The following is a 24,351-nucleotide window of genomic DNA, read 5'->3' as shown; positions in this document are numbered from 1 at the left end:
CCTGGTCTACAGAGTGAGTTCCAGGACAGCCAGGACTACACAGAGAAACCCTGTCTCGAAAAACCAAAAAAAAAAAAAAAAACCCCTCCAGGGAATCCACTAGAGCACTAAGAAAGCTCTGGGTGGGTGGGGGGAGTGGGAGGACGGTGGGGCTTCCGCTCTCTTGGCTGTCGGTTTGAAGACTTGCTATGAGCAGGCATTGTTTTTACAATTTAAAACACATGTGCACCTCCTGGAGCCTACGGAGGAGTGCTGCAATGGGCACCGAAGGATCAAGGAGGGAGGTGATAGCAGATGAAGTATGAGCTTGGGCGTGGAGACAGAAAGTCAGGCTGCATGCTGGGCAGGTCTTCTCCATACACTCATGTGTTACTGGGCCCCAACCAGCCACCAGAGTCTTCCAGCGAGGCATGGTGAGGGCCAAGACATGGGTCCTGTCTTGCTCAGTTGGCCCTCTGTGCTTGGATGCCTGTTCACTGGGGCACTCAGATCACCTCCCGCAGGCTCAGCCTCTGAAGCTCCTGACATGCCAAGCATGAGCTGGCCATAGCCACCTAGGACCCCACAACCCCACATGGAGTCGGGCTAGCCTAGGAAAGAGGAAAGGGCAGCTTTGTCCCAGCAGCCAGGCTTGGGAGGACAAGCCTCTCATGTGACATCCATATTCCTGCTGAGTAAATCTCTCCAAGGATCAAAGAGCCACCGTGGTCTGCTGGCCCATCAACCCCAGTCTTGACTGCTGCTGAATCTGATGCCCAAGGCCAGCAGAGTAGGAGCCCCAGCCTGAGAACATTTGTGCCCCCATGGACTCAACCCACTGTGATTACCCAGAATCCCCCTGGGGGGTGCAGACCCCTGCTTTCCTGCTCATGTAGGCCCTGTTTGTGACCTCCCACTGTTTTCTGTCTTGGGGGTTGGGAGAGCATATTTTGTTTTGTTTTTTGAGTTTTGGGTTTTTGTTGTTGTTGCTGTGCAGAGCCCTCATAGGTTCCTGACAGCAAGGGCTGAGGGCTTCAGCTCTTCAGCTCTTTCTCAGTATTCCCTGGTGTCCTCAGTAACAACTTCTACTCTGATGCTTACAGGGGGTGTCGCTGGCAGGAACTAATGGGGTCTGGGGTGTGCTTCAGTACCCTAGTGTACCCAAGCTCTGGGTTCCTTCCCAGCACCAGGAATAAATTAGAAAGGAGTCAGCCGTGGAAGGCCCCAAACCTAGAATGTGAACCTGTTAACAAGGTGACAGTCTGGGGCCTCACTCATCCCTGATCCTCATCAGAGCCCCCTGGATCCCAGGATGAGCCTACGTCAGATCAGAGCCTGAGGCCAGCAAGGCCACCCATAGCCAGCGTGGGCAAAACAGGGACGAAGGATGAGAGGCCCCAGCATCCCAGCCCCTTCCATCTCTGCGCGCAGACACCCACCCACCCTCTGTCTATCCTGAGGCCCAAGCAGGGTGGATTTGCAGGGTGTGGAGTGCCCTCTAGTGGCTATAAGGCTCCAATTCAACCCCTAGCTGAACCCCATGTAGCAAGGTGAAACCCAGCTCTTCCCTGACCCAGTGTCCTGGGGCCAGAGACACCAATTCACTTTGCAAAAGGAAAACCAAGGCACAGGCCCCGTGCACAAAACAAGCAGAGCGGCCAGAGGTGCTGCCCTGCAGTGCTGTAGTACATTCCAGGGGCCACAGCCTTTATTGAGTGCCTGCTGCATGCTCAGAGGCCAAAGCTCTGTGACCCTCAAAACAAGAGATCATTCTCTTCTACAGACAAAACTCAGAGTCACTCCACATCCCTGACCTAGAAAGTGTCCAGAGCAGTCCCCACGTATCACCTGCAGAGAGGCATAGAGGACTCCAGTCCCCTGCTGGGGGCTGGAGAACGCCAGTGCTCTGTGAGCTGCCAGGCTGCATCTTCTTATCATTTGCAGTGTAGTGTGTTCCTGTCACCCAGCTCGGACTGCCACCACCAAAGGAGCCACCCCACCGGCAGACTCATTTCAGGCTCACACCACCCTAAGGAACAAACATTATTGCATTTTAAAGATGGAAACAAAGTTCCTAGCGGTTGCCAAGGTTACAGGTCCCAGAAGGCAACTGCAGGATCCCGGCTAACCCAACCCTCTACGTTTTGATTTGCTTCCTAGTGAGGGTTTATTATCCTAACCTTTGTAAATAGCTCCCACACCCGCGTTTTAGAAAGCTTGGCAGCCAGACATGCTGGCAAGTGCCCTTAATACCCCAGGGGTTGGGTGAGAGAAGATGGTGAAGGTTTGAGGCCATCTCTGTTTGAGGCCGGCCTGCTCTGTAAGAGTTCCAGGCCAGGCTGGGAGTGGTGGCATCTACCTTTAGGGAGACAGAGGCAAGAGGATCTCTGAGTTTGAGGCCAACCAAGTCTACAGAGCAAGTACCAGGACAGCCAGGGATTCACTGCGAACTCTTGCCTCAAAAAACAAACAGCAAATAAAGAGTTCCAGGCCAGCCAGGGCTGCAAAATGAGGTCCAATTAATTAATTAATATGGAGAGAAAACAGTGAAAACCAGACATGGCGATACACACCTGTAATCCCAAAACTTGGAAGGTGGAGGCAGGATCAGAAATTCAAGGTCATCTTCAACTGCATATTGAATATGAAGCTAGCCTGTGATACATGAGACTGTCTCAGAGAGAGGGGTAAGGGAGAAAAACTGTGTAAAACTTAAATGCAACAAAAATCCAAGAAAGTGGCCCATGATGGTGAGACCTGTGAGTGGAGAGCACACAGTCTAGACACAGCTCTGTTTCCTTAAAGAGATTTATGTCATCCACGAACAATCACTGCCCTGCGCCCTGCGCCCTGCGCCCTGCGCCCTGCGCCCTGCGCCCTGCGCCCTGCGCCCTGCGCCCCAGGAACAGTCCTGCATGACCTCTAGCTCCCATTCACTTTCTTCAATCAAAGAGTCAGCGAGGATGCAAAAAAGAGGGAAGGGGTCCTTCCCTGGGGAATTGGGGGTGGGGGGAGTACGTGAGCAGGAAGATGGAGGGATGTGTCCCTCCCCTAGGGACTGGGAGGTGGACAAGAGGGAAGCTAGAGAGAAGGTGTTCAAACCTAGCCACCGGTGGATGAACTGTCTGCTTTGCTGATATGATGTATCCACTGAGACCTGTGCTGGGCTCTGAGTAATCCGAAATTACAAAGTCTACATTTTTTTTATGAAATAAAAATGCTATTGTCTTGATAACTATTTTTAAGAAATAGACTGTGATATTTTAAACATTTATAAATCTTTTGGATATTCTTTCAAAGAACAATGTTAACATTTTAAGCACTTTTGACTAAAATTCCTCACATAAAGGAACATAAGAGTTGAAAACTGTAAATGCTAAAAGACACACTTCTTGGAACGTTTGGTTGCTGCTTTATACAAGTGTTTAACACACTCAATACCTAATAGGGCATCGACACATACAATGCCAAACAGGGCATCACTTCCCTTTTCTTTCAGAAAAATCATGAGTTTTTCACTGATTAAAACAAATTTTAAATTATTTATACATGAGGGGAAATGAATGTAAATACAAAAATCTATAAATGGCAATAAACTCACATATTGAAAACCTACTCAGGAACTAAATGCAGCTGTTTATAAGACTCTAGTCTGGATGGCAGAGCCTTGTGACTAGATTCCGGAGTCTAAGACAAGCCCCCACAGCCAAACACCCTCCGCCTGGTGCAGGTAGCAAGAGTCCTCCCAGAACAAGAGGTGCTGCACAGGAATCTTGAACTTCCACCTTGTAGAATCCCTGGAAATCAGTGCCACTCTAATAAGCCACCCAGCCAACTGTTGTAAAGACACGAGAAACCTCGAAGACGCCCTGGGAAGACACTTATCACCCACAGGCACTCACACAGTGGGTGGGTGGCATCTGAGCACAGCCATGGATGTTGAAAGATACAGCAAGGGGAGGGAAGTGTGCACAGGAACAGGGCAAACAGAGGACCTGGCCTAGGCTCCGCTCATTTACACCCCAGGTCTTCCATGCAGGACCCAGCTGAGCCATCGGGGCTGATGTCCCCTCACAAACTCACAGTGTGGCTTCATCTCAATCTTGAGGTGATGGAACCTTTGAGGCAGAGTGGGGTAGGAAACGAATGTTTTATGGGGACTCGGGAAAGGCTGGTGCCGGCCTTGTGCAGTGGGCTGGGATTCTTTCAACCTTGTAAGAACTCTTCCAGGTTCTTATGAAGAGAGACTACCACCACCCCTGCATGCCCTGTGTTACATTTGTTGTTTAGAGGCCATGGTCCACACAAGGCGATCAGCTTGGGGGAGTCCATTCTTTGCTTCCATGCGTGAGCCCCAGGGATCCAACTCGGGTTTGGCAGTGGATGCCTTTACCAAAGAGCCATCTCAGTGACCCTGCACTTCCCTTACCTGTTTCTCTGCTACACTATGACTTTGCCGGGGCCACCAACCAGAAAGTCAGTTACATACTGCTTTTGGTGGGTTATCCAGACACCAGAGTTGGGAGCCAAGATAAACCTCTTTGCTCTAGAAAGCCGCCTCCCTTGGGGAAACTGTTAGAAGACTGAGGCCAGGTCCCTGTAGATTGTGACCTCTATGTGCACAAGTGGACCGTGTCCTCTGAGTCACAGGTGGCCGCACTGGGGCAGGCATCTGCCATCCCCAAACCCTTAGCTGTTCTGAAATCCCACCATGAATACACACAAATCCTCACCACTGTATCTAAGTGCAATGTCTACTTCGATGATGTCACATGCCTGTCACCCTCACAGTACCAGTACTGGTTGGACTTCTGATGGGGAAATGAGGGAAGAAACGACTTGCTTCACAGCCACCCTCTTCTTACTGCCTCAGGCTGCCTCCCCCACCCCACCCCAGCCAGTCTCCCCCCCCCCCCCAAGGGAGAAGGAACACAGGCACATGGGCGCCTACTCACAGACGCTTGCCCGGACACATAATCACAGACCACTTCTCTGGAGCCAGCCCTTCCCCTCTCCTCGGCCAGACTCTACTGCATCCTGCCCCTCTCTAGTGCTCTCCTCCAGCCTCTCCTGACAGATATTAGAGCCCACAGAGCCCTCCTGAATGGCCCTTCTGTTTCTGGCTCAACTGCAAGTGAAGAGCTCCTGGGAAGGCTGTGGAAGCTGACGGGGAGAGACTGTGCCTTTCCCAGCAGCCGTCCCTCATTGGCATGCACCTAGCCTGACTCGCCTTCTCCATCCAGGCCTAAGAGCTGTCACAAGGTCCTACCCAGCAAGCCCCCCTGCTTGCCACGTAGGGAGTTATAGCGTCAACCTGACAAAAACGTGCCCACACCCAGCCCTTGTATGCTCCATGTGTGTTCTGACTTGGTTCAGGAGTTTCTATGACTATCAAAGGCTCTGAGGACGGGGATGCCGGTCCTCTACTCACTTCCCAGGGCCAAGAATGACATCCAGAGCTAACCAAGTGCCCAACAAAGGTCCACCTATTGGTGGATGTGCACGTTTACCTATATATATGCTGCACACGACAACGTGCCTTGGTGAAGGTAGAATCTTGTGTACATCCAAACTTTGGAATGGCTGTGAGCCTGCCATTGTTCTGTCTGAACATTGTGAGATGTTCCAGGTAGGGCCCAAAGCACAGAACTGCACCACACCACTCCTGACAAGGCAGCAAGGAAACCCACGGTACCCCTCAGTCCCACTTGTCTCACCAACCCTGGGAAGTCACAGGTCCTGGGACAGAGAACAAGCCAGTGCAACAGTCCTCCACTTCGGCTGTCCCAGACTCTCCATCACCACCCATTGCAACCAACGCTCTTGGGCATCGGTGCTCCAAAGCCCTCAGATATCTGTCACGGTACAAGTAAGGCTTGAATCACTGCAAGTGGACATAGATACTGTGAAAGACATAACAGGGTATATTGTGAGTGGGTCTGGTCTGAAGACGGGCAACCATCCTTGGCAGAGGAAAGGAGGTAGGAATGCAGAAAAGGAGAAAGAGAGGCAGGCCTGCTCCAGGCTGTGCATGTGCTGGCTACAGTTTGTGGCCCAGGTCTGGGGGACTTGCATCTTGGCTGATACCTCTGCCTGCTGTTGGAACCAGATGCATGCAGACTGATAAAGCACTTGATAGTGTCACTCAGTAGAGCTTCCTGGCTGCTGATTTGGAGGGCAGACCCCCACTCTGCAGGGGTCTGTGCTGGGGCTCACCAACCCTTCCAGGCCTTCTGTCATTCAGAAAAGGCAAGAATGAAAGGACAGCAAACACAAGTCTCCGATGGGCAGATGGCCCCAAGGGACTGTCAGGTAGAGTTGGAACCTTCAGCAGAGGCTAGAAGAGCTGGCTGCAGGAGCTGGGCTCTGGAGAGGAAGCTGGGTACTAAGAGGAAGAGGGCATGCTGGGGCAGTCAATTCCAAGGCAGGCGGTTCGGCAGTCACCAGAGGCTGCGATGCATGTGTGGGAAGGAGGACAGTAAGCGGTAGGGACAAACTCTGCTCATCACACCACCCTGTCATTTCCGACACAGTTGTCTCTGTCACAACCTGAAATGATTCACCCTGTAGTATCTGGTTCCTCTCCAAGTCACGGGAGGCTGTGTCCTACTTGGTGCCCGAGACAGTGCCTGATACAAAGCAAAGATATGTTTTTTGAGTAAAACTAACATTCTGCCTCTGTTTCAACTACTAAAGAGTGGAGAGCAGAAGGAGACCGCAGCCACAGTCCACTTGAGAGACTACTGCCAAAGCTGTAGTGGGGATGGGGGTGGGATTTAGCCTAGGATGCTGGTTGGCAGTGTCCTTTCAAAATCCCACCCACCCTGCTCTTTTGACTCTTTTCATTGGCTCCTTCTCTCCTGGCTCTAACACCTCTCCCTCCCTATCACTTCCTCCTCCCCAATCAGCATTTCAACAGGCTCCAGTTTTGTTTTGTTTTGTTTTGTTTTGTTTTGTTTTTTTTGGGGGGGGGGTGGTTCGAGACAGGGTTTCTCTGTGTAGCCCTGGCTGTGCTGGAATTCACTCTGTAGACCAGGCTGGTGTCGAATTCAGAAATCCACCTGCCTCTGCCTCCCAAGTGCTGGGATGCCCGGCCCAATCAGCATTTCAACAGGCTGTAGTCATGTGTGTACTGTAGTCATGTGTGTATGCTCCCAAATTCACGTTAGCCTAATCCCTAATGGAGTGTGTGTGTGTGTGTGTGTGTGTGTGTGTGTGTGTGTGTGTGTGTGTGTGATGATTAGCTCATGGAAGAACAACCTTCATCAGTGAGATGAGTGACCTGATAAGGTCTCTGAGGTTCCTCCTTCCTTCTCCAGCAGGAGGGACTCGGTGAAAAGCCCACCCAAGAACCAAGAGGAGTCTGGCCGCACCCAAATGCCCACACCTCCCTTTGGGATTCTCTAGACGTATGATGGTAAAACCCTGTTGATAAGCCACCCAGGCTTTTCATGATAGCGGCTAAAGCCAACTAAGACACTGATTTCCAAGGGAATCCTGGATTCTTCATTAAGAGTGGAAGCCAAAAGGAGAGGAACTTTGGCTTCTCCCCAGCTTCATCACCACATAAAAATGGTTCCCTCAGAATTCTCTCCAAGTTGTGGATTGTCTTTCCCCATTTGAGTACTAACCTTTGAAGGCTCCCTAGTTTAGGTCTAGACCCGCCATAGATCACGTGTAAACTGAGGCACGAGGCTAGGAGGACACAGTCAAGGGCTTGGACGGGGTGGAGAGGTGGGGGAGAGTGTGTTGGGGGGAGACAGGGACTCCTAGTCCTTGGACCAGGTGGGGCTAGAGGCTAACTGTCTTGATGCTATCACCTCCCCAGCCTGGTGTTAGGCAGGTGAACAGAACTGCCTCTGCCCAGCCTCCGGAGTCCATCTTCAACATGGCGGCAGCTTGGTCTCAGTGCAGGTCTGCAGAAGCCTCTGGTGCACCGGGCGCTTCCTGTCCCAGCCTGCGGCCCCCAACCGCTGGCAGCGCGGTTTCCGGCAGGGCTGCGGCCGGGGCCTGCACTATCAGCTCGGCACCAGACACCCGGTCAGGATACTTGTGGTGAAACTGTGAGGGCTACTGGGCCTTTGGGGTTTTCTCCATGTCAGCCTCCAAGACAAATGGAGGCAGCTCAGAACCCTCAGACCTTCCCCGGCCCGTACTGTGCTCTGAGCCAAGACAGGGCTGCCCAGGGCTGGGCCCACCTGCCATGTGGCCTTGGGACACATGGGCTGAGGCGGTGGGCTGGTTTCAGAGCCATCTGCCACACCTGGATCCAAAGTGAGGCTGTCCATCGCCCAAGGGTTCGAACCTGGTGAGATGTGAGGCCAGGTCTCCTCCGCTCCTCAGGGACTTCCAAGAGAGAAATCGTGGCTTTTCTTGCTACTGGGGGGAACTAAAGTGCAGGCTAGCACGGGGCTGTAATGGCCTGAGGTTCTGGGTACCAGAGCAGCAAGAATGGAGACAAGGAGACAGTATAAAACATGATGCACTTGGATGTTCCAGCCCAGGGATGCCAGAGCGCCACCGCTAGGCCACCAGCAAAACCATGTCCTTCGCCTTCGACTTCCTGAAGCAGGACTACGTGAATCTCAGGCGCGGTAATATTGGAACCCGGACATATTGGGGATCCCCCTTCTTTGGGGAAGGCCGGACAGAACCAGGCCTTTAAACCAGGAGGGGCGCGCGCATGCGCGGCGGCGTTCGAAGTCAGCCACCAACTGCGCTTGCGTATCTGAGTATTGGTGCTTCTTTCTCCCTAGCATTTGAGGCGGCGCCAGTGTGCTAACACGGCTCGTTCCCTCTTTAAGCCACCAGGGGACGACTGGAGCACGCGCAAAAACAGATTTGGCGTGGATGTTTCTGAATGCTCCAGCAAACAGAAAAAAAAAAAAAAAAAAAAAAAAGAGGCCTGGGCTTCTATGGGGTCGAGCGCTGAGCTGGGCACCCACACTACAGTTCACGAAGCGAGCATCACTTTGAGAACATCAGCTCGAGCCTCAGTCCTTCCGCACCCAAGAGAATTGGCTCTAGAGCACATAGCTGTGTATGGGCAGTTCCTTAACCCACTGTAAACCAACTAAGCTCCATCTTAAAGTCTTACGTAAGGCCAGAGAGGCAAGACTTCATTTCACTACTCTAGGTCTCCTGATCTTCCACCTTAAAGTCACCACACACCCCTCCCCTTCCTTTTTGTTGTCCCTGAGACTGGATCTCATTAAGTAGCCAAGTCGTACCTTGAAGGCCTTATGCACCATTCCCCCCTCCCAAAGCGCTGAGAGTGGGCAATCCTGCGACAGCCACCACACTCAGTCCTCCAGGTGTCACAGCAGATCTCTGTACCCAACTCAACAGCAGACTGGCCTGGCCCACTCCTAAATCCCAGGCATTGCTGGTCTCCTGCCTTGACCTCTGCGCAGTGTTTGCAGTATTCCATAATAGCTCTTGCCTGTCTTTTAGCACATTTCTTTTGCCTCCCCAACACTAGTCCTGGCCTCTCCCTGCTAAGCATTTGCCTACTCAGTGGTAACCAATTCTCATGAGACCTAACACTGCCTTGGGGATCTATTGCTGTTGAGTCTCTGGTCTTGATTTTGTTTCAATGACTTCTGCTCAGCATCACACGATGGACATATTTCTTCTAATAAGCATACTTTTTTGTATATTAGTCCTTGTTTATTCATCCTTGAATAAAGTGAGCTCAGCGTTGGCTTGCAGATATTAAAAAGTACTGATTTCCATTCAATAAATGCTTTCTTAAAAAAAGAAAGAGCGATGGTCTCGCCACATTGCTCTGATCTCAAATTTCTTTGCTCAAGTGACCCTCCTGCCCTCAGCCTTCTGAGAAGCAGGGCATACCCTGCCATGAATGCCCTAGGTGTCTTCTGCATTCTTCCTGGGCACACTTACCCACCACCATCTCCATCCCATTTCCCTAACCAACTTTGTGCTGGACAAACCATGTGACATCCCCAACCACATCTCTCCTTGTCAGTCAGGTTCTGGGCTGTCTGTGGACATCCTATTTGGAGCTCTCAGGTGCCTCATGGTTGATATCAGAAACAAGTCCACCCATTTCTCAAAACTGGCCCACAGTTCTCTGTTCTCAAAGGACGGTACCAACACATCAGCCAGCACCACCAACTTGTACAAGTTGTACATAAGCCAGCCAGCCAGCCCATAGCCATCTACTAGTGTTAACGAGGTGAGCTTCTGTCTGCTGGCTCAGGTCACGGTACAACAGTTGCCTATGATGTGCAGGAGGTGCACGAGAGCCTGACTCAGTCGGGTGACAGCTTCCTGACCTTTGTATGTTACTTGAAGGAGCAGGCAGGCAGATGCTTCCTAGCACGTTCTCAACCACCCGGCGCCATCCCCCACATCTGTGTATCATCTTTGACCTGGATTACAATATGCTCCTGGCTTTCTCATACCAAACTCTGGCTGTTTTCAATCCAAACAGCCCTGGCCCAGTGCTCAGTCTGCCCTGACGTAAAGCAAGAGCCTTACAGACTATGAAGCCATCTTGCTCTGGACTAGTGCCTCTGTGGACCTGTCATAACCTGCATTATCCACTCTATTACAGTCCTCAAGCACCAGGCCCTTCACACACACTGCCCACTGCCTGGAACACTGATCACCCTGTCACCTGCACCGTTCTTAAGGCTTAGCCCTGAACTCCCTTCCCCTCCCACAAGCACACATCCAGACTAAGCCCAGTGTTCTCCAGTCCATGGCTTCTTCACAGAGTGTGGCCAGCTGGAGATTATGATGCCTGCCACTGTCCCACGAACCATCTCTGCTCGCCCATTTCTAATACTCAGCACGTGTGGCACAGATTTAAGGACTACAAAGGCTCACTCCACCCCTGTTGTGTGGCCTCTGGGCCTCACTGGGCCTCTTGAGACTTGTATCAGTGTTCTGACACTAGCCGTGCACACACTACAAGAAAACCCATCATGATAAAAGTATTTCCCCAAACTTCAGAATTACACGAGAGATTTTTCAGCACAGCAAAAGCAAATGTTCACAGTCCCTCCTTTATTTTCATTTGGTCATACACACTTTTAAAAAACCATGCATTCGCTCACAAAAGACCCAAACATTAGGAATCAGAAGACCATAAAATAGGACTTGAAGACAGAAAAAATTCCCAGCTATCAAAACAGAACACAAATCAACTTCTGAAATGCCTTTGCGCAAAACACAACCAAGTTTGTCTTTTAAACAGGATTTTTGTCTAGGTTTTTTTTTTTTTTTTTTTTTTTTAAAAAAAAGGGAACCATTCAGAAGTAAGGGACAAGCTTCTCACACTGCCATGGATGGGCCTCGGCGTTTTCTTGAGGCCTTAGGCTAATCACAACCTCCTCTTTCTACCTATCCATTGCCATCTGGAAGTATAGGCAGCCTGGGCCTGTTCTGGAGTCAGGAGCTACAGGGCGTCCAGGATGTGGTCGATCTTGGTGACCAGCTCCTGGCGTTTCCCTGAGCCGAGCCTTTCATTCTCGAGGTACGTCTCCTTCTTGAGCTTGCCAGCCACCAGCCGCTCTGCTTCTACTGCTGACTTCAGTACCAGCTCCTTGACCTGCGCGTCCAGCTTCTGCATCTCACTCACCTGGCAGAGATAAGAACAGGACAGGGTTTGGGAGCCGTCCTCTCACCCCACTAAACAGCCCCACTGCCCCCCCCAGGCCTATATATCCAGAGTGACACAAGAAGATTCAAAAACTCAGCAAAAGTAGTGCCTATGGCAGAGGGCTGGCAAGTAGGAAAACAACCCAGGTCCAAACAGTAGCCTCATCATTTGCATGTCGTGTTCTTTTCAAATGACGAGCAAGCAAGATAAAGCCACAGAACCCAAGCATCGTGCCTGGGCACAGCGGGCTCCATGAGTGTCCCTTCTCTCTACTGGGGCCAGACATCTGTTAGAACCAGACCACTTCTGCTGCCCCAAGTGCCAGGCTCCAGAAAGCAGTAAAGGATGAAGTGTTCCTTCCGCCCTCAAAGAGCCGACACATAAACCCTCCAGGCACATGAACAATTGTTCCATGGTGGGCGTTATAAAGGAACTAAAAGGCCCGTATGAGACTCAAGGTGGGGGTGGAGAAGATAACAGGGAGCCTAACAACTGTGAGGAGCACTTTCCTTTACTGATAACTAGCTCGCGTAGCACATGACTGTCAGGACGCTAAACGCTGACATGATCCACCTCTCAGGTACTGACTACTGGCCCACCATTATCCATAAGAAAAGGGAAGCAGAGAAATTAGGTAATCTGCTCACATTGAGAGTCTAGATCAGAGCCTAGGATTTATGTCTGGATGCATTTTTGTTTTCTTTTTAAAGACAAGGTCTTACCCTTTGGCCAGGATATTATGTGTCCTGGGTGGATGTCATCTGTAAATACACACTCCTATACATATACACACTTCCAGCGTGCTGGGGTTAGAGGCATGGCACCTAGAGCTGAAGACTGGCATCTGGGAGGAGAATCACTGCCCCGCCAGTCACATCGACACCGAGCTGCAGAACTTTTCCAAGCCAGCCTACAGATACCAAAAGCTTTCTGTCCCACCACGAGCACCGGCAGCACTTGATGAGCCTTTGGTTCTGCACATATGGGACGGAAGAGCCACTGGAGCCTTGCCTAGCCCAAGGAGTCGGGTGGATGCTGCTTTCAGCCAGAAATAGTTCCTGGAGCGCAGCGTGTACTTTTCTACAGAAAAGTGACTCACGGCACTAACACTCACCCTGTCACACAGGTCCGAGCCCTCCGTCTTCAGCCTGGACTGCAGCACAGCAATCTCACTGGTCACAGCCTTGTGCTCTGTCTCTAGGCTCTTCTTGCCACTGTTGAGGGTAGAGATATCCCGGGACTGCTTGTATCTATTGACAGTCTCATCAAAGTGACGGTAGAGGCCTAGCCTCTTGTTGACCAGGGTTAAGACCTGCTCTGTGATACAGGCCACTTTCATCCTGGCTTCTGCAGCTGGATCCTGGAAGGTAGAGGGCGACATGTCTGTCAACAGGCTCACTCTGACCTACCTGCCAGAGGATGCCTACTGCCACCAGCCAGCAGAGGTCACCTCAGAACACCAGGAGTCAACCCCTCCTGACACTTAGTGGGGACTAGGCTCAACAACAAAGACTGGGCAAGGCCTCACTTTCCAGTTCCCTGGACACACGGATGTGACCAGGACAAGAATGGTAGACTAATGGCATGAAACTGGCAGGAGAGCTGAGCTTCCCGTCATGGAAGACTTCAGGGAGGCCATCTTGCATCACTCCTTCTAAGGTTTTCAAGGACTTCAGGAAACATCATGGACTCTTCCTGCCATTAACATTCCTTAGAGGCCCCACCCTGCACTGATCCTCTCAATGTTCGTCCTCTGGCAAGGCTGGCTTAGGTCTGGTGGACACAAGTCACTTCTACATAATAAACCCTTAGGACGTTACGTGAATAGGATGCTTCTGGTGCCCAGAACAAGGCTTTAGGTTCCCTTGTCAAACAGTACTATTGCTAAGAGTGAGAAAGAATGGAGGTGAAGGAAAGGAAAGAGACGACCTGAAGACAACTTCTGTGCCCCGCAGCCCCAGGGAAGGTGGCCTTCAGTCAGCAAGCAGAACTCCAAGGGAAGAAAGAAGGTGGTGGATACCCTATGTCAGTGGACTCTGAACTCTGATGTCATCTTTTCACAAGGAGCTCCCGCAAGGGAAGGGACAAGAAGCTATTGCTGACATGGCCAAGAGGGCACCCCACCTCCATGTTCAGAAGAGTGATGAGCAAAACAGCAGAACCACCACCACCAGTCACTCAACCATGTTCTGACCTCACCTAGTGTTCAGGTGGCTTCTACAACCAAAACAAGGCAGGAAGCAGAGACTTAACATGGTGTGCTGGTGGTCAGATTCTCAGAGGTACAAGGTCCTGTGTACCTTACAGTGGAGATGTGTGTGACACATCACGAGGGCACTAGGACACCTGACACAGGGGAAGAGAGCAGAGTACCTTGGTGATGGAAAAGTCCAGACGGACGTAGATGATGACGGTGAAGAACAGGATGTAGAAGGCGGCCACGACCAGCAGAGGCTCCTGCAGCATGAGAACCTTGTTGAACGTGTAGTGCACCTGTGTGAGCCAGGACAGAAAAAGGTGTCAGAGAAGACCAGCTCACATCCTGCCAACAACTAACAGCAGAGTCACTCACCACTATGTCCTGAATGTGTTGCTCGACTAGATTCTTCTTGTAAGCCACGATCACCGGGCGGCCGAACGTGTCTAGGTAGGTGTAATGCAGCTCATCTGGGGCACGGCTGATATCATAGGGACTTTCTACCTGGATGTTCCTGGGTCACACACAAACATAGTTACAGCCTCAACAACCACACCAACACATGATGTGTGGGCTGCAGAATTCCAAGACTAAGGGGCATCAGAGGCTAAGTTCATATACTTCACCCTGCCTACTGCCGGCATCTGGCAGCCCTTTCCTCCTGGGCTGATTCACTATCAGCACAAGACTAGATTGACATCTCCCTCCAGTGCTCGCAAGGAGAGTGTACAACTGCCCAGTACAGTCCACCAAGGACTCTCCCAGACCTAAAGAATGCCTTGGGAGTTATTCGGAATGCTCTTTCCTTACACAATCACAGTCTCTTTCAGGGCTAGGGCACATATAATACTTGCTGGCCAGGCTTAAAGTCCCCATGAGAATAGCATGACAGTAGTTTAACTTGAAGGAACAACTCCTCCCATGAACAGTCAAAGCATATGTCATCCTGCTAATCAGAGTAGTTATATGAACCGACAGAGACCAGAATCTAGATAAAGTGACATAAAAGTATTAGCAGCTCGAACTAAGGACAGGAGCCCTTTAAGTGTCCATCTGCTCCTACCAAATGGATTCCTCCAGATGCCCCTGGCTCCTTCCCCAAGTCAGTGGTTCTCCTCTGAGCACACATACCAGCAGTCCTGGGGCTTGAACCCAGTGCCTCATGAAAAGTCTAGTAGGCACTCTATCACTGAAGTACATACACAGCTCCAGTCTTTGCCTTCGTTCCTTCATTCCCAAAGCCTAGCTCTTTAAGTTAAACTCTCACTCTATCAAACATCTCACCCAAACTGATTGAAAAGGATTACTCCTGTTTGTTACAAAAGACTCTGAGATAGCAAAGTATGGAGCCACAGCTGAACCACTCACTCACTGTTAACACAGCACAAAGGTTTGTTTGTTTGTTTATGGTTTTTTGAGACAGGGTGTCTCTGTGTAGCCCTGGCTGTCCTGGAACTCATTCTGTCGACCAGGCTGACCTCAAACTCAGAAATCTGCCTGTCTCTGCCTCCCAAGTGCTGGGATTAAAGGCATACATCACCTCTGCCCGGCTTATTTTTTTTAAAGACAAGCACTTGCTAAATGTAGTCCAGATTGGCCTGGGACTCTGTAGCCCAGGCTGGATTCCAACTTGAGATCCTCTGGGCTCATCTTTACATCCTTCCCTGACATTAGACCCAAGCCATTACTCTGTCTTACTGAGACAACTCTGACTTCTGCTCCAGGCATATGAAGACTATGTGTTTGGAAAGTTTTCCAAGTAAATCTTGTACCCTCTAACTTTTCTTTCCTAGCATTAGTTAAAAGGTTCCATAGAAAGGGTTCGGCAGTCAAAGCTATTTAATGAGCACCTACACTATACCCCTAGAACACAGGTCCCCGTGAGGCACCAGGATGATACTGTCAAAGAAATGGCATATAGAGGAAAGGAACACTGACTTACTTGGCTCCCTCAGGCAAGATGATCTTTACTGTCAGAGAATCTATCACTTGCTCATCAAACACGTGGTCTACAAACCGCATCTTCAGTGCATACTGGTCACCTGAAATCATCAACAAAGCAATGGGGTGAGCAAAAAACCCAAGATGGCAGATAGGAAATTTTAAGATATGAACTTTCTCCTCTTACACAAAGGGAGAGATGTTATAAAGAGTTCGTGGGCGGCCGGGCGTGGTGGCGCACGCCTTTAATCCCAGCACTCAGGAGGCAGAGGCAGGCAAATTTCTGAGTTAGAGGCCAGCCTGGTCTACAGAGTTAGTTCCAGGACAGCCAGGGCTACACAGAGAAACCCTGTCTTGAAAAACAAAACAAAAACAAACAAACAAACAAAAAAGAGTTTGTGGGCAAGAGCCAGTAAGGTGAGATCTAGTGGTCGCAGCCCAGGCTTTTTGGCTCTCTTCTAATCTCCGCAGAAGGCAGAAAAAATAAACACAGTATCAAAATCCCAGGCCCATTAAAACAGCACCTTGCATTCTCTTCAGTTCAGTTCAGTTCAGCTGTGCTTATTTGCTAAAGATCCCCATCACAGCTGGGTTTGTAGAGGTCATACATTACCTCACAGGAGGAGGAGGGTGATGAGACCCTCACTTGAGCATCCACACCTCTCAGACACTTATATAATATTATGCCCTAATGTAGAAAGCAGCCTCAGGGCCTCCCAGGGAGGGACTAGAATAGTTTTCCGAGGAAAATTAGGGAAAAGGGGATCTATATTTATAGCTATGAGAAGCCATCACCCATGCTGACTTCCCAGTGTAGCTACCTTAGGGTCACCCATACACCTGCCAGTAGCCCCTCACCTAGATTCTATAACACCCAGGTAGAATCTAACATTGCTTTGTCATTGGGACGTTATAGAGGAAGGGGGCAATAGACATGGCCTGGTCCTCTCCATCAGAGGGAAAGTTGTCACAACACATCATCAGCCACAAGACCTGCAGGTGAGCAGTGTCTGTGATGGAGAGAGCAAGGGAGGCACATGGAGAGCAGGGGAGGCACATGGAGAGCAGGGGAGGTACATGGAGAGCAGGGGAGGTACATAGAGAGCAGGGAGGGGTACATGGCCAGAGACAGGACCAAGGAGAGAAGAGCTACAACAGGTAGAATGCTGAGGTCAGCAGATGAATCCCAATGCTATGTCCCTGGCTCAGCAGGAGAGAAAAAGCCTGCAGAAACCCTCACATCCTAGCTGTCTAGCCCCTGAAAAGTTCACAAGGCTACGAGAGCAGCCCTTCAGAAAAAGAATAAAAACTGTAGAATGTAGAATAGCCAAGTGAGCAGTTTCTTCCACACCATCCCCAAACAGTACTGGGAACTGAAACCAGGACCTCACACGTTAGGGAAGCACTCTGCCACTAAGCAGTAGCCTCAGAGGCCAAGGAAGCTCAGAAGGCAAACTTGGATGCTACATTAGTGTAACAAAGAACTGAACCCTGCAAAGGATGGCCTAACAAACCTACTTCAAGTTCACACCAGAAACCTGCATTAGAAAAGGTAAAGATGCAGGTTAGAGATAGCTCAGCAGGTTAAGGACACTGCCACCAAACCTGACAGCCTGAGTTCAATCTCACCATATGAAAGGAAATAATGACCTCCACAAGCTGATCTGTGACCTTCAAATAAGTGCCACAGCAAAGGTATACACATGCACGCATACAAAATAAACATAGAAACTGAGGCAGGAGGATCTAAAGTTCTAGGTCCATTTAGGCTACATAATAAGAAAGACAATAAGAAAAATTAAAAAATTATGAGAGAAAATGAATGACTGGCTTTAGAACTCTGTAACCCTACAATCCTGTCATAACCTGTGCTCTTCAGAATCAAGATTTTCCCTGTGGAATGAGACATGAAATATATAAGAAAATGCACTGTAGATGCTTACTGTTTTACAGAGAGATAAAATGTGCATTAAGTTCCACAGCAGAAAGGGATAGCCAATGACAAGCTCAGATCACTGAACACCCGAGTTTCTTATATTACGGACTTAAATATAATTTTTACTAGAGCAAACCAAGGCTTTCAGGAGACATAGCTGATATAAGATCTGGAGCAGAAACTATACAAGCTCAACTTTTTATAAGACAGTGAAGAAGCTAAAAGAGACTAGGGCCATGTCAAAAATTCAGGAGTTTAATTTAAAGAGGTACTCAAGCACTAAAGGGAGATGAATATACACATCAAATAGAATACTAGCAAAGAAATAAATGTTTCAATTTCTAATTATAAAATGACTCAGAAACTGGAGCCAGGGGTGGGGGGCTAGAAAGATGGCTCAGTGATTCAGAGCACCGACTGCTCTTCCAGAGGTCCTGAGTTCAATTCCCAGCAACCACAAGGTGGCTCACAACCCTCTGTAATGGGATCCAATGCCCTCTTCTGGTGTATCATATACATAAAATAAATAAATCTTTTTTTAAAAAACAAAGGGGGGGGAGAGAGAGAAAGAAAGAAACTGACTGGAGTTAGAATGACTCAGTGGTACCCTTGCCCAGGGCTTGATCCCAGCAGAGAGAGGAAGAGAAGAAATGGAGGGACACAGAATACAGTCAGTAACAGATCATGAATCCCACACTAACCCTCACTTTCCCTACCACAGCTGCAGCCCATGAACCAAGGAAAGCAAATCCTTATCAATTCTAGTCAGCAAATGAAAGGAGACAGTAGAATTGGAGCAAAGGTTTATCTGAGCATCACAAAGGGAAGACAGCACACAGCTGCTTCCTAAGGAATGGGCACCTGAGACCCCAGTCAGTCCAAACCTCACTCAAATGAGGGGCCGCTGTCAATTTTCAGCAAACAGGACAGACAGACGGTGTTCACTGTACTGACTGAGCAATCAGAACTCTAGACAGCAGACTGCAGTGCAAAGGAAATGGGGAAGAAATCTACAAATTGAGAGGCTAAGAAATGTATTTTTAAAAGAGTAAAACTTAAATAGTATCTAAAACTACATAATCAGTGATTTAAACACACCCACACCCTCACCAAGCTTTTCCTCTCAGTACTCAGGAGACAGTGTCAGTCAGATCTCTGTGAGTTCGAGTACAGCTTGTTCTACACAGCCAGCTCAAGGACAGCCAAAGTTACAAAGAACCTGGCCTAGAAAAATAAACAAAACAAAAAAGAAACTATGACAGGATGTTTATAATCATGGGCTCTGTTTTTAGGGATGGCGTCTCACCAGCACTGGCTGGCCCAGAAGCAGTGTAGACCAGGCTGGCTGTAACAGATCAGCCTGCTCCCACCTTCCTCTGCCTCCCAAGCACTAGAATTAAAGGTAGGCATGTGATACCAAGCCTGGCATGAAAACATTTCTTTATTTCCCTTATTTCTGGGCTTTTTTTTTTTTTTTTTTTTTTAAAATAATGATCTCTAAGAGCTGGGCATGCCTTAGTGACATTTACTTGGGTATGTGAGGCCTCTAGATTCAGTCTCCAACAATACACAAAAAAATAAAGGTGGTTGAAGAGCAGTGAGGGTGCTTGTCATCAGTGCTGGCAAGCTGAGTCTCACACCTAAAATGCAGGAGGGAACTAACCCCATTAAAGTGTCCTCTGACATCCACAAATGCGCTAAGGCATGTACACACCTGCAAATAAACACATATAAAATAACAGGGTTCAAAAACTACCTTAAAAATATAAATAGCTCTGCTCAGCAGCAGACAGTATAAATCTGAACTGAGAGCATGTACAGGCATTGCATTCACAACTGTAATTTCCTCCAGCTCACAAAAGCACTGGTATCTCACCCTTCTAAGAATAACAAGAGAATACTCTCCTTACATACAAGCACTGGCAAAGTTAAAAAGTTAGCCCTTTGCAATCCTATTCTTACTATGTGCAACGCTCACCCAGATTATAGAGGTATTCATAGCTTGGGAGGTTATAACCAACGATGTAGTGTGTCTTCCACCCTCCAAAGAGAGGAAATCGAGGCCGGATTTCCATTTCCACAGAGTCATCCAAAATAAGGAGGTGGCTGGTGGAAACATTACCAATCTCATCCCGGTAGTAGACATCCTGGGCGGCAGCAGGAAGGATGGTCTGCAAGAGAGGGGAAATGCCTTCCAGAAACTCCAGAAACCTCCTCAGAAATACAGCCTGCATCAGACCTCGGACTGTAACCTTTCCCCAAGGTTCCAGAAGATCTAGATAGCACATCTATTTCTTAATCAAGGATGAGAAGTATATAAATCTTCTCAACAGCAAACGAGATATTTGCAAATCCCCTTGTTAATAGTGAAGTTTTATAAAAAGGGAACATATCAAATCCCTATTGGTTGAGTTACAAAGGTCTTCATCTAATAAACTTACATATCCAAGCATACTGACAAACACTTGTTTATAGTGAACATTTCAGAAATATGTAAATATAAAAAAATATCTATGAGATTTCACTTATGCCGGGCGTGGTGGCGCACGCCTTTAATCCCAGCACTCAGGAGGCAGAGGCAGGCGGATTTCTGAGTTCGATGCCAGCCTGGTCTACAGAGTGAGTTCCAGGACAGCCAGAGCTATACAGAGAAACCCTGTCTCGAAAACAAAAAAAAAACAAAACAAAAAAAGATTTCACTTATAAGACAAAGGCACCTTTTTTTTTTTTTTTTTTTTTTGGTTTTTTGAGACAGGGTTTCTCTGTATAGCCCTGGCTGTCCTGTAGACCAGGCTGGCCTCGAACTCAGAAATCCGCCTGCCTCTGCCTCCCGAGTGCTGGGATTAAAGGCATGCCCGGCGACAAAGGCACATTTAATCTGTTAATCTGTTTAATGGTGTGGATGATTCTGAGAGAAAATCATACCTACACTTCTCAGTTGTGTCTTTCCGTATGAAAGGTTGTTTCATTCTCTTAGCCCTCATAATTAATATCTGTATTACAAACACATCACACATAAGCACACAACAGTAAGTTAATAAGTGTAAGTTTTAAAGTCTTTTAATAAACCTCAACTCTGCTTCATTTAAAAAAAATAAAAATAAAAGAGCCTGCACCATGGTAGTGCACCCCTGCAGTTGAGAGGTAGCACCACAGGGCTCGAGCCCCCCTCTGATACATACTAAGTTAGTGGTCAGCCTGGTTACACACCACCCCATCTTAAAAAGCAAACAGCAGGGATGGAAAGATGACTGAGCCGTTACAAGCACTTGCTGCTCAATCATGAGGACCAGATTTCGGACCCTAGCACCCATGTCAGGGAGTTCCCAAATGCCTGTAACTCCAGCTTCAAGGGATCCAACAGTTGTCTGGCCTCTTCAGGTAAGTCACATACACTCACATAAGACACTTGCACACACAGAATAAATCTTTAAAACAACAAGGAAATGTTTAGGTGATGATTTTAGAGTTTAGACCATGAATATAATTTTTTTCTTTACTGAAATTGTCTAAAAACCAAACAAAAAAAAACAGTCTAGGTCAGGTTCTTAACCTGTGGGTCTTAACCCATTTGGGGGTCAAACAACCCTTTCACGGGAATTACCTAAGATCATTTGAAAACATAGATTGTATAATTTTTAATAGTAGTAAAACTGATTTTATGGTTGAGGGGTCACCACTACATGAGGAACTGTATTACAAGATCGCACACAGTATTAGGAAGTTGAGAACCACTGTTATGGGGCCAGCCACATGTCTGTAATCCCAACACTTAGAAGCCAAGGCAGGAGTGCCCTGAGTTCAGTGCCAGTCTAAGTAACCCAGGGCGTTCCAGACTAACCCTGCTACAGAGGGGAGAGAGAAAAGCACTATTTATATAAATACTAGGCTATTCACAGAACACAAAAGCTTTTCTCCTTAGAGACCTTCTGAGCAGCAGTGATATTCAACATCACTGTTAGTTAATCCCCCAAACTAAAAAGGGAAAGAAAGGACATACGGACAGTCACAGCTCCCACAGTGAACAAGGTGGCCACTCATACCTTAAAAGAACGAATGGAGGAGATTCCACTGTCAGGCTGCCTCTGGTAATCATAGCGGGAGAAAGGCCCCTTCAGCACTGCGCCCGTGTGCTTCAAGTCCACGTTCTCTTCCACGGCAATATTGCCCCAGTGAGAAACCTCGATGACCCGGGTCATACTGGTGATGGTCAGGAAAGGGCTATTGTTCTCGTAATGTACTTTGAAAGTGTCCTAGATGGGAAGGAAACAAGCAGTTCATCGCTTTAGCAACAGAGAAGCCCACACTAGCTTAAAACAAACTCCTAGCGTGAGCCTGTGAACCATCACACAATGGTCACCAAGCATCAGCACACGGCGTGTCTTTTCTGGACTTAGTTTTTCTATGTGTGCATGCATCTGCATGTGTGCCGTATGTGTGTGGGCACCCTCAAAGGCCAGAAGAAAGTCCTGGCCCTCCTAGATCTGCATTACAGGAGCTTGTGAGCAATCAGATATGGGTTCTGGGAATGGGCTCAGGTCCTCTTGAAGAGTAGTAGCACATCCTCTTAACCACTTTTTTTTTTTCTTGTTTGCTCTCAAACTTGTCACCTTCCTGACACTGACTGATGAATGCTAGCATTATAGGCCTGCACCAACCACTCCCATTTTTTGTCATTTTTGCCTACAATCCCAGTACACAACAGGCCTGAGGCACAAGGATCACCATGAGTTCAGGGCCAGCCTAGGAAACAGAGACCCTGTCCCACAAAGATAAATAAATACGTAAATAAGTGGCTGGTGTGGGTGACACACATATGCTTCGTTTTTCTGTGCATTATGTTTTGCCGGCATGTATGGCTGTGTGAGGTGCCAGATCCTCTAGATCTAGGGTTACAGACAGTTGTGAGCTGGGTCCTGGGAACTGAACCCAGACACTCTGGAAGAGCAGCCAGTGCCCTTAACTACTGAGCCATCTCCCCATGCCAGGTGGGACACACACACTTTTAATCCCAGCACTTGGAGGCAGAGGCAGGCAGATCTCTGAATCTGAGGCCAGCCTATTCTACAGAAGGAATTCCAGGACACCCAGAGAAACTGTCTAAAAAAAACCTAAAAAACAAAATAAATAAAAAATGGGTAGAGGTTCAGCAGTCTCCATAGCCTTTGCTCTAGATGATAAACAAGAAATCCACCCTCCAAATGTCTGTATAATTTATGTATATTGTCTCCCAGTAACATTCAACAGAATCCACATCTATATTTTCAGTAATTCCTCAAGTTCTCTGCCCACTATCCCATGGGTTAGTTTTGTCTTGCTTCATCTCTAGTAGGAATAGCAAGATGGCTCAGCAAGTCAGGGCACTTGCTGCTGCATCTAATCTTTCATGGTGGAAGAGAACTGACTCTCAGGAGTTGTCCTCTGGTCTCCAGGCATGTGCTATGGCTCTCACACCAACATACATCATACATAAACACACACACATACACACACACACACACACACACACATGCATTAAATAAAAGTTTAAAAATCTCTCTGGGGTTGGGAATATAAGTAGGTCAATGGCCCGCCATTCAATGGGGAGTGGGTTGCTGTTTCTCTGGTCTCTCTGAGTAACCCAATGCTCTTTTATGAATGTGCCTATAACTACAGAAAGACAATATTACAAAATTAAAAGTTAATTAAAAAAAAGTTAAGAGGGCTGGTGAGATGGTTCAGTGGTTAAGAGTGCCGACTGCTCTTCCAAAGGTCCTGAGTTCAAATCCCAGTAACCACATGGTGGCTCACAAACATCCGTAACAAAATCTGATGCCCTGTTCTGGAGTATCTGAAGACAGCTACAGTGTACTTACATATAGTAAATAAATAAATAAATAAATAAATAAATAAATAAATAAATATTAAAAAAAAAAGTTAAGAAAAAAAGAAAGTTAAAAAAAGTTAAGTACCTTTCTTTCTGAATCCCATGAAATGGGTAAACAGGCATTTTGTTGCTTACAAACTCTCTTATTCTCTCACTCTATAGCCACATCTTTGAGATTCAATTCAGAACCCTATTTAACACCATGGAGTACCAGTACTGTGAGCAGGGTAGCTTTATACTGCTGGAATCAGGTGCAGCTCACTGAGAGAGCCCAGCCTTAGTATGCCTAAGACCCTGGGTTCAAGCCCAAATGCACAAACATGTGAGCAAACTCACACTCAAAATGTACATGCCCACACATGCTCACGTATGAATTTATTTATATTTTTTAAATGCTCGTGGCTTTTTTTCTATTTTTGGAATAGGAAACACGTAGGCTGGCTGACCTCAAACAACCCGGGTGTATCTGCCCGAGTGATGGTTTTTACAAGCAATTGTCATCATTCCCAGCTTAAAATGTTTTGTGTCTGAGCTAGGAATGGGAACTCAGAGCTGTAACTCCTCCTGTTTATGGACAGAGGAAGGACTGGCATATTTTCAAGGCATAGTAATAAGGGGGCGGGGCTTGTTCATGCTTTGATTTTTTTTTTTTTTAAAGATTCTATATTTTATTACTGGACAAACATCCTAATTTCAGACACGAGAAAGTCTCCAGGTTAAAAATGTTGAAATCCACCGGGCCTGGTGGCGCAGGCCTTTAATCCCAGCACTCGGGAGGCAGAGGCAGGCGGATTTCTGAGTTC

General features: G+C 48.1%; 1 protein-coding gene across 1 annotated transcript in view; it reads right to left on the bottom strand.

Moving 5' to 3' along the window:
* Positions 1 to 10,993: 10,993 nt before the first annotated feature.
* Rpn1 (ribophorin I) overlaps positions 10,994 to 24,351 on the bottom strand; it is a 22,829-nt gene continuing 9,471 nt past the window's right edge. Inside the window, exons 4-10 of the mRNA XM_021188577.2 lie at positions 21,726 to 21,935; positions 19,661 to 19,853; positions 15,748 to 15,847; positions 14,181 to 14,319; positions 13,982 to 14,101; positions 12,723 to 12,968; positions 10,994 to 11,587 (exon numbers count right to left, since the gene is read on the bottom strand). Of these exons, the coding sequence (XP_021044236.1) occupies positions 11,405 to 11,587; positions 12,723 to 12,968; positions 13,982 to 14,101; positions 14,181 to 14,319; positions 15,748 to 15,847; positions 19,661 to 19,853; positions 21,726 to 21,935 (1,191 nt within the window). The 3' untranslated portion in view covers positions 10,994 to 11,404. The remainder of the gene's footprint in view (positions 11,588 to 12,722; positions 12,969 to 13,981; positions 14,102 to 14,180; positions 14,320 to 15,747; positions 15,848 to 19,660; positions 19,854 to 21,725; positions 21,936 to 24,351) is intronic.

Source organism: Mus pahari, chromosome 2 (genome assembly GCF_900095145.1).
Source record: "Mus pahari chromosome 2, PAHARI_EIJ_v1.1, whole genome shotgun sequence".
In the NCBI taxonomy this organism is placed as follows: domain Eukaryota; kingdom Metazoa; phylum Chordata; class Mammalia; order Rodentia; family Muridae; genus Mus; species Mus pahari.
The sequence above is the reverse complement of the archived record's forward strand: the minus strand, read 5'-3'. Positions and strand labels throughout refer to the sequence as shown.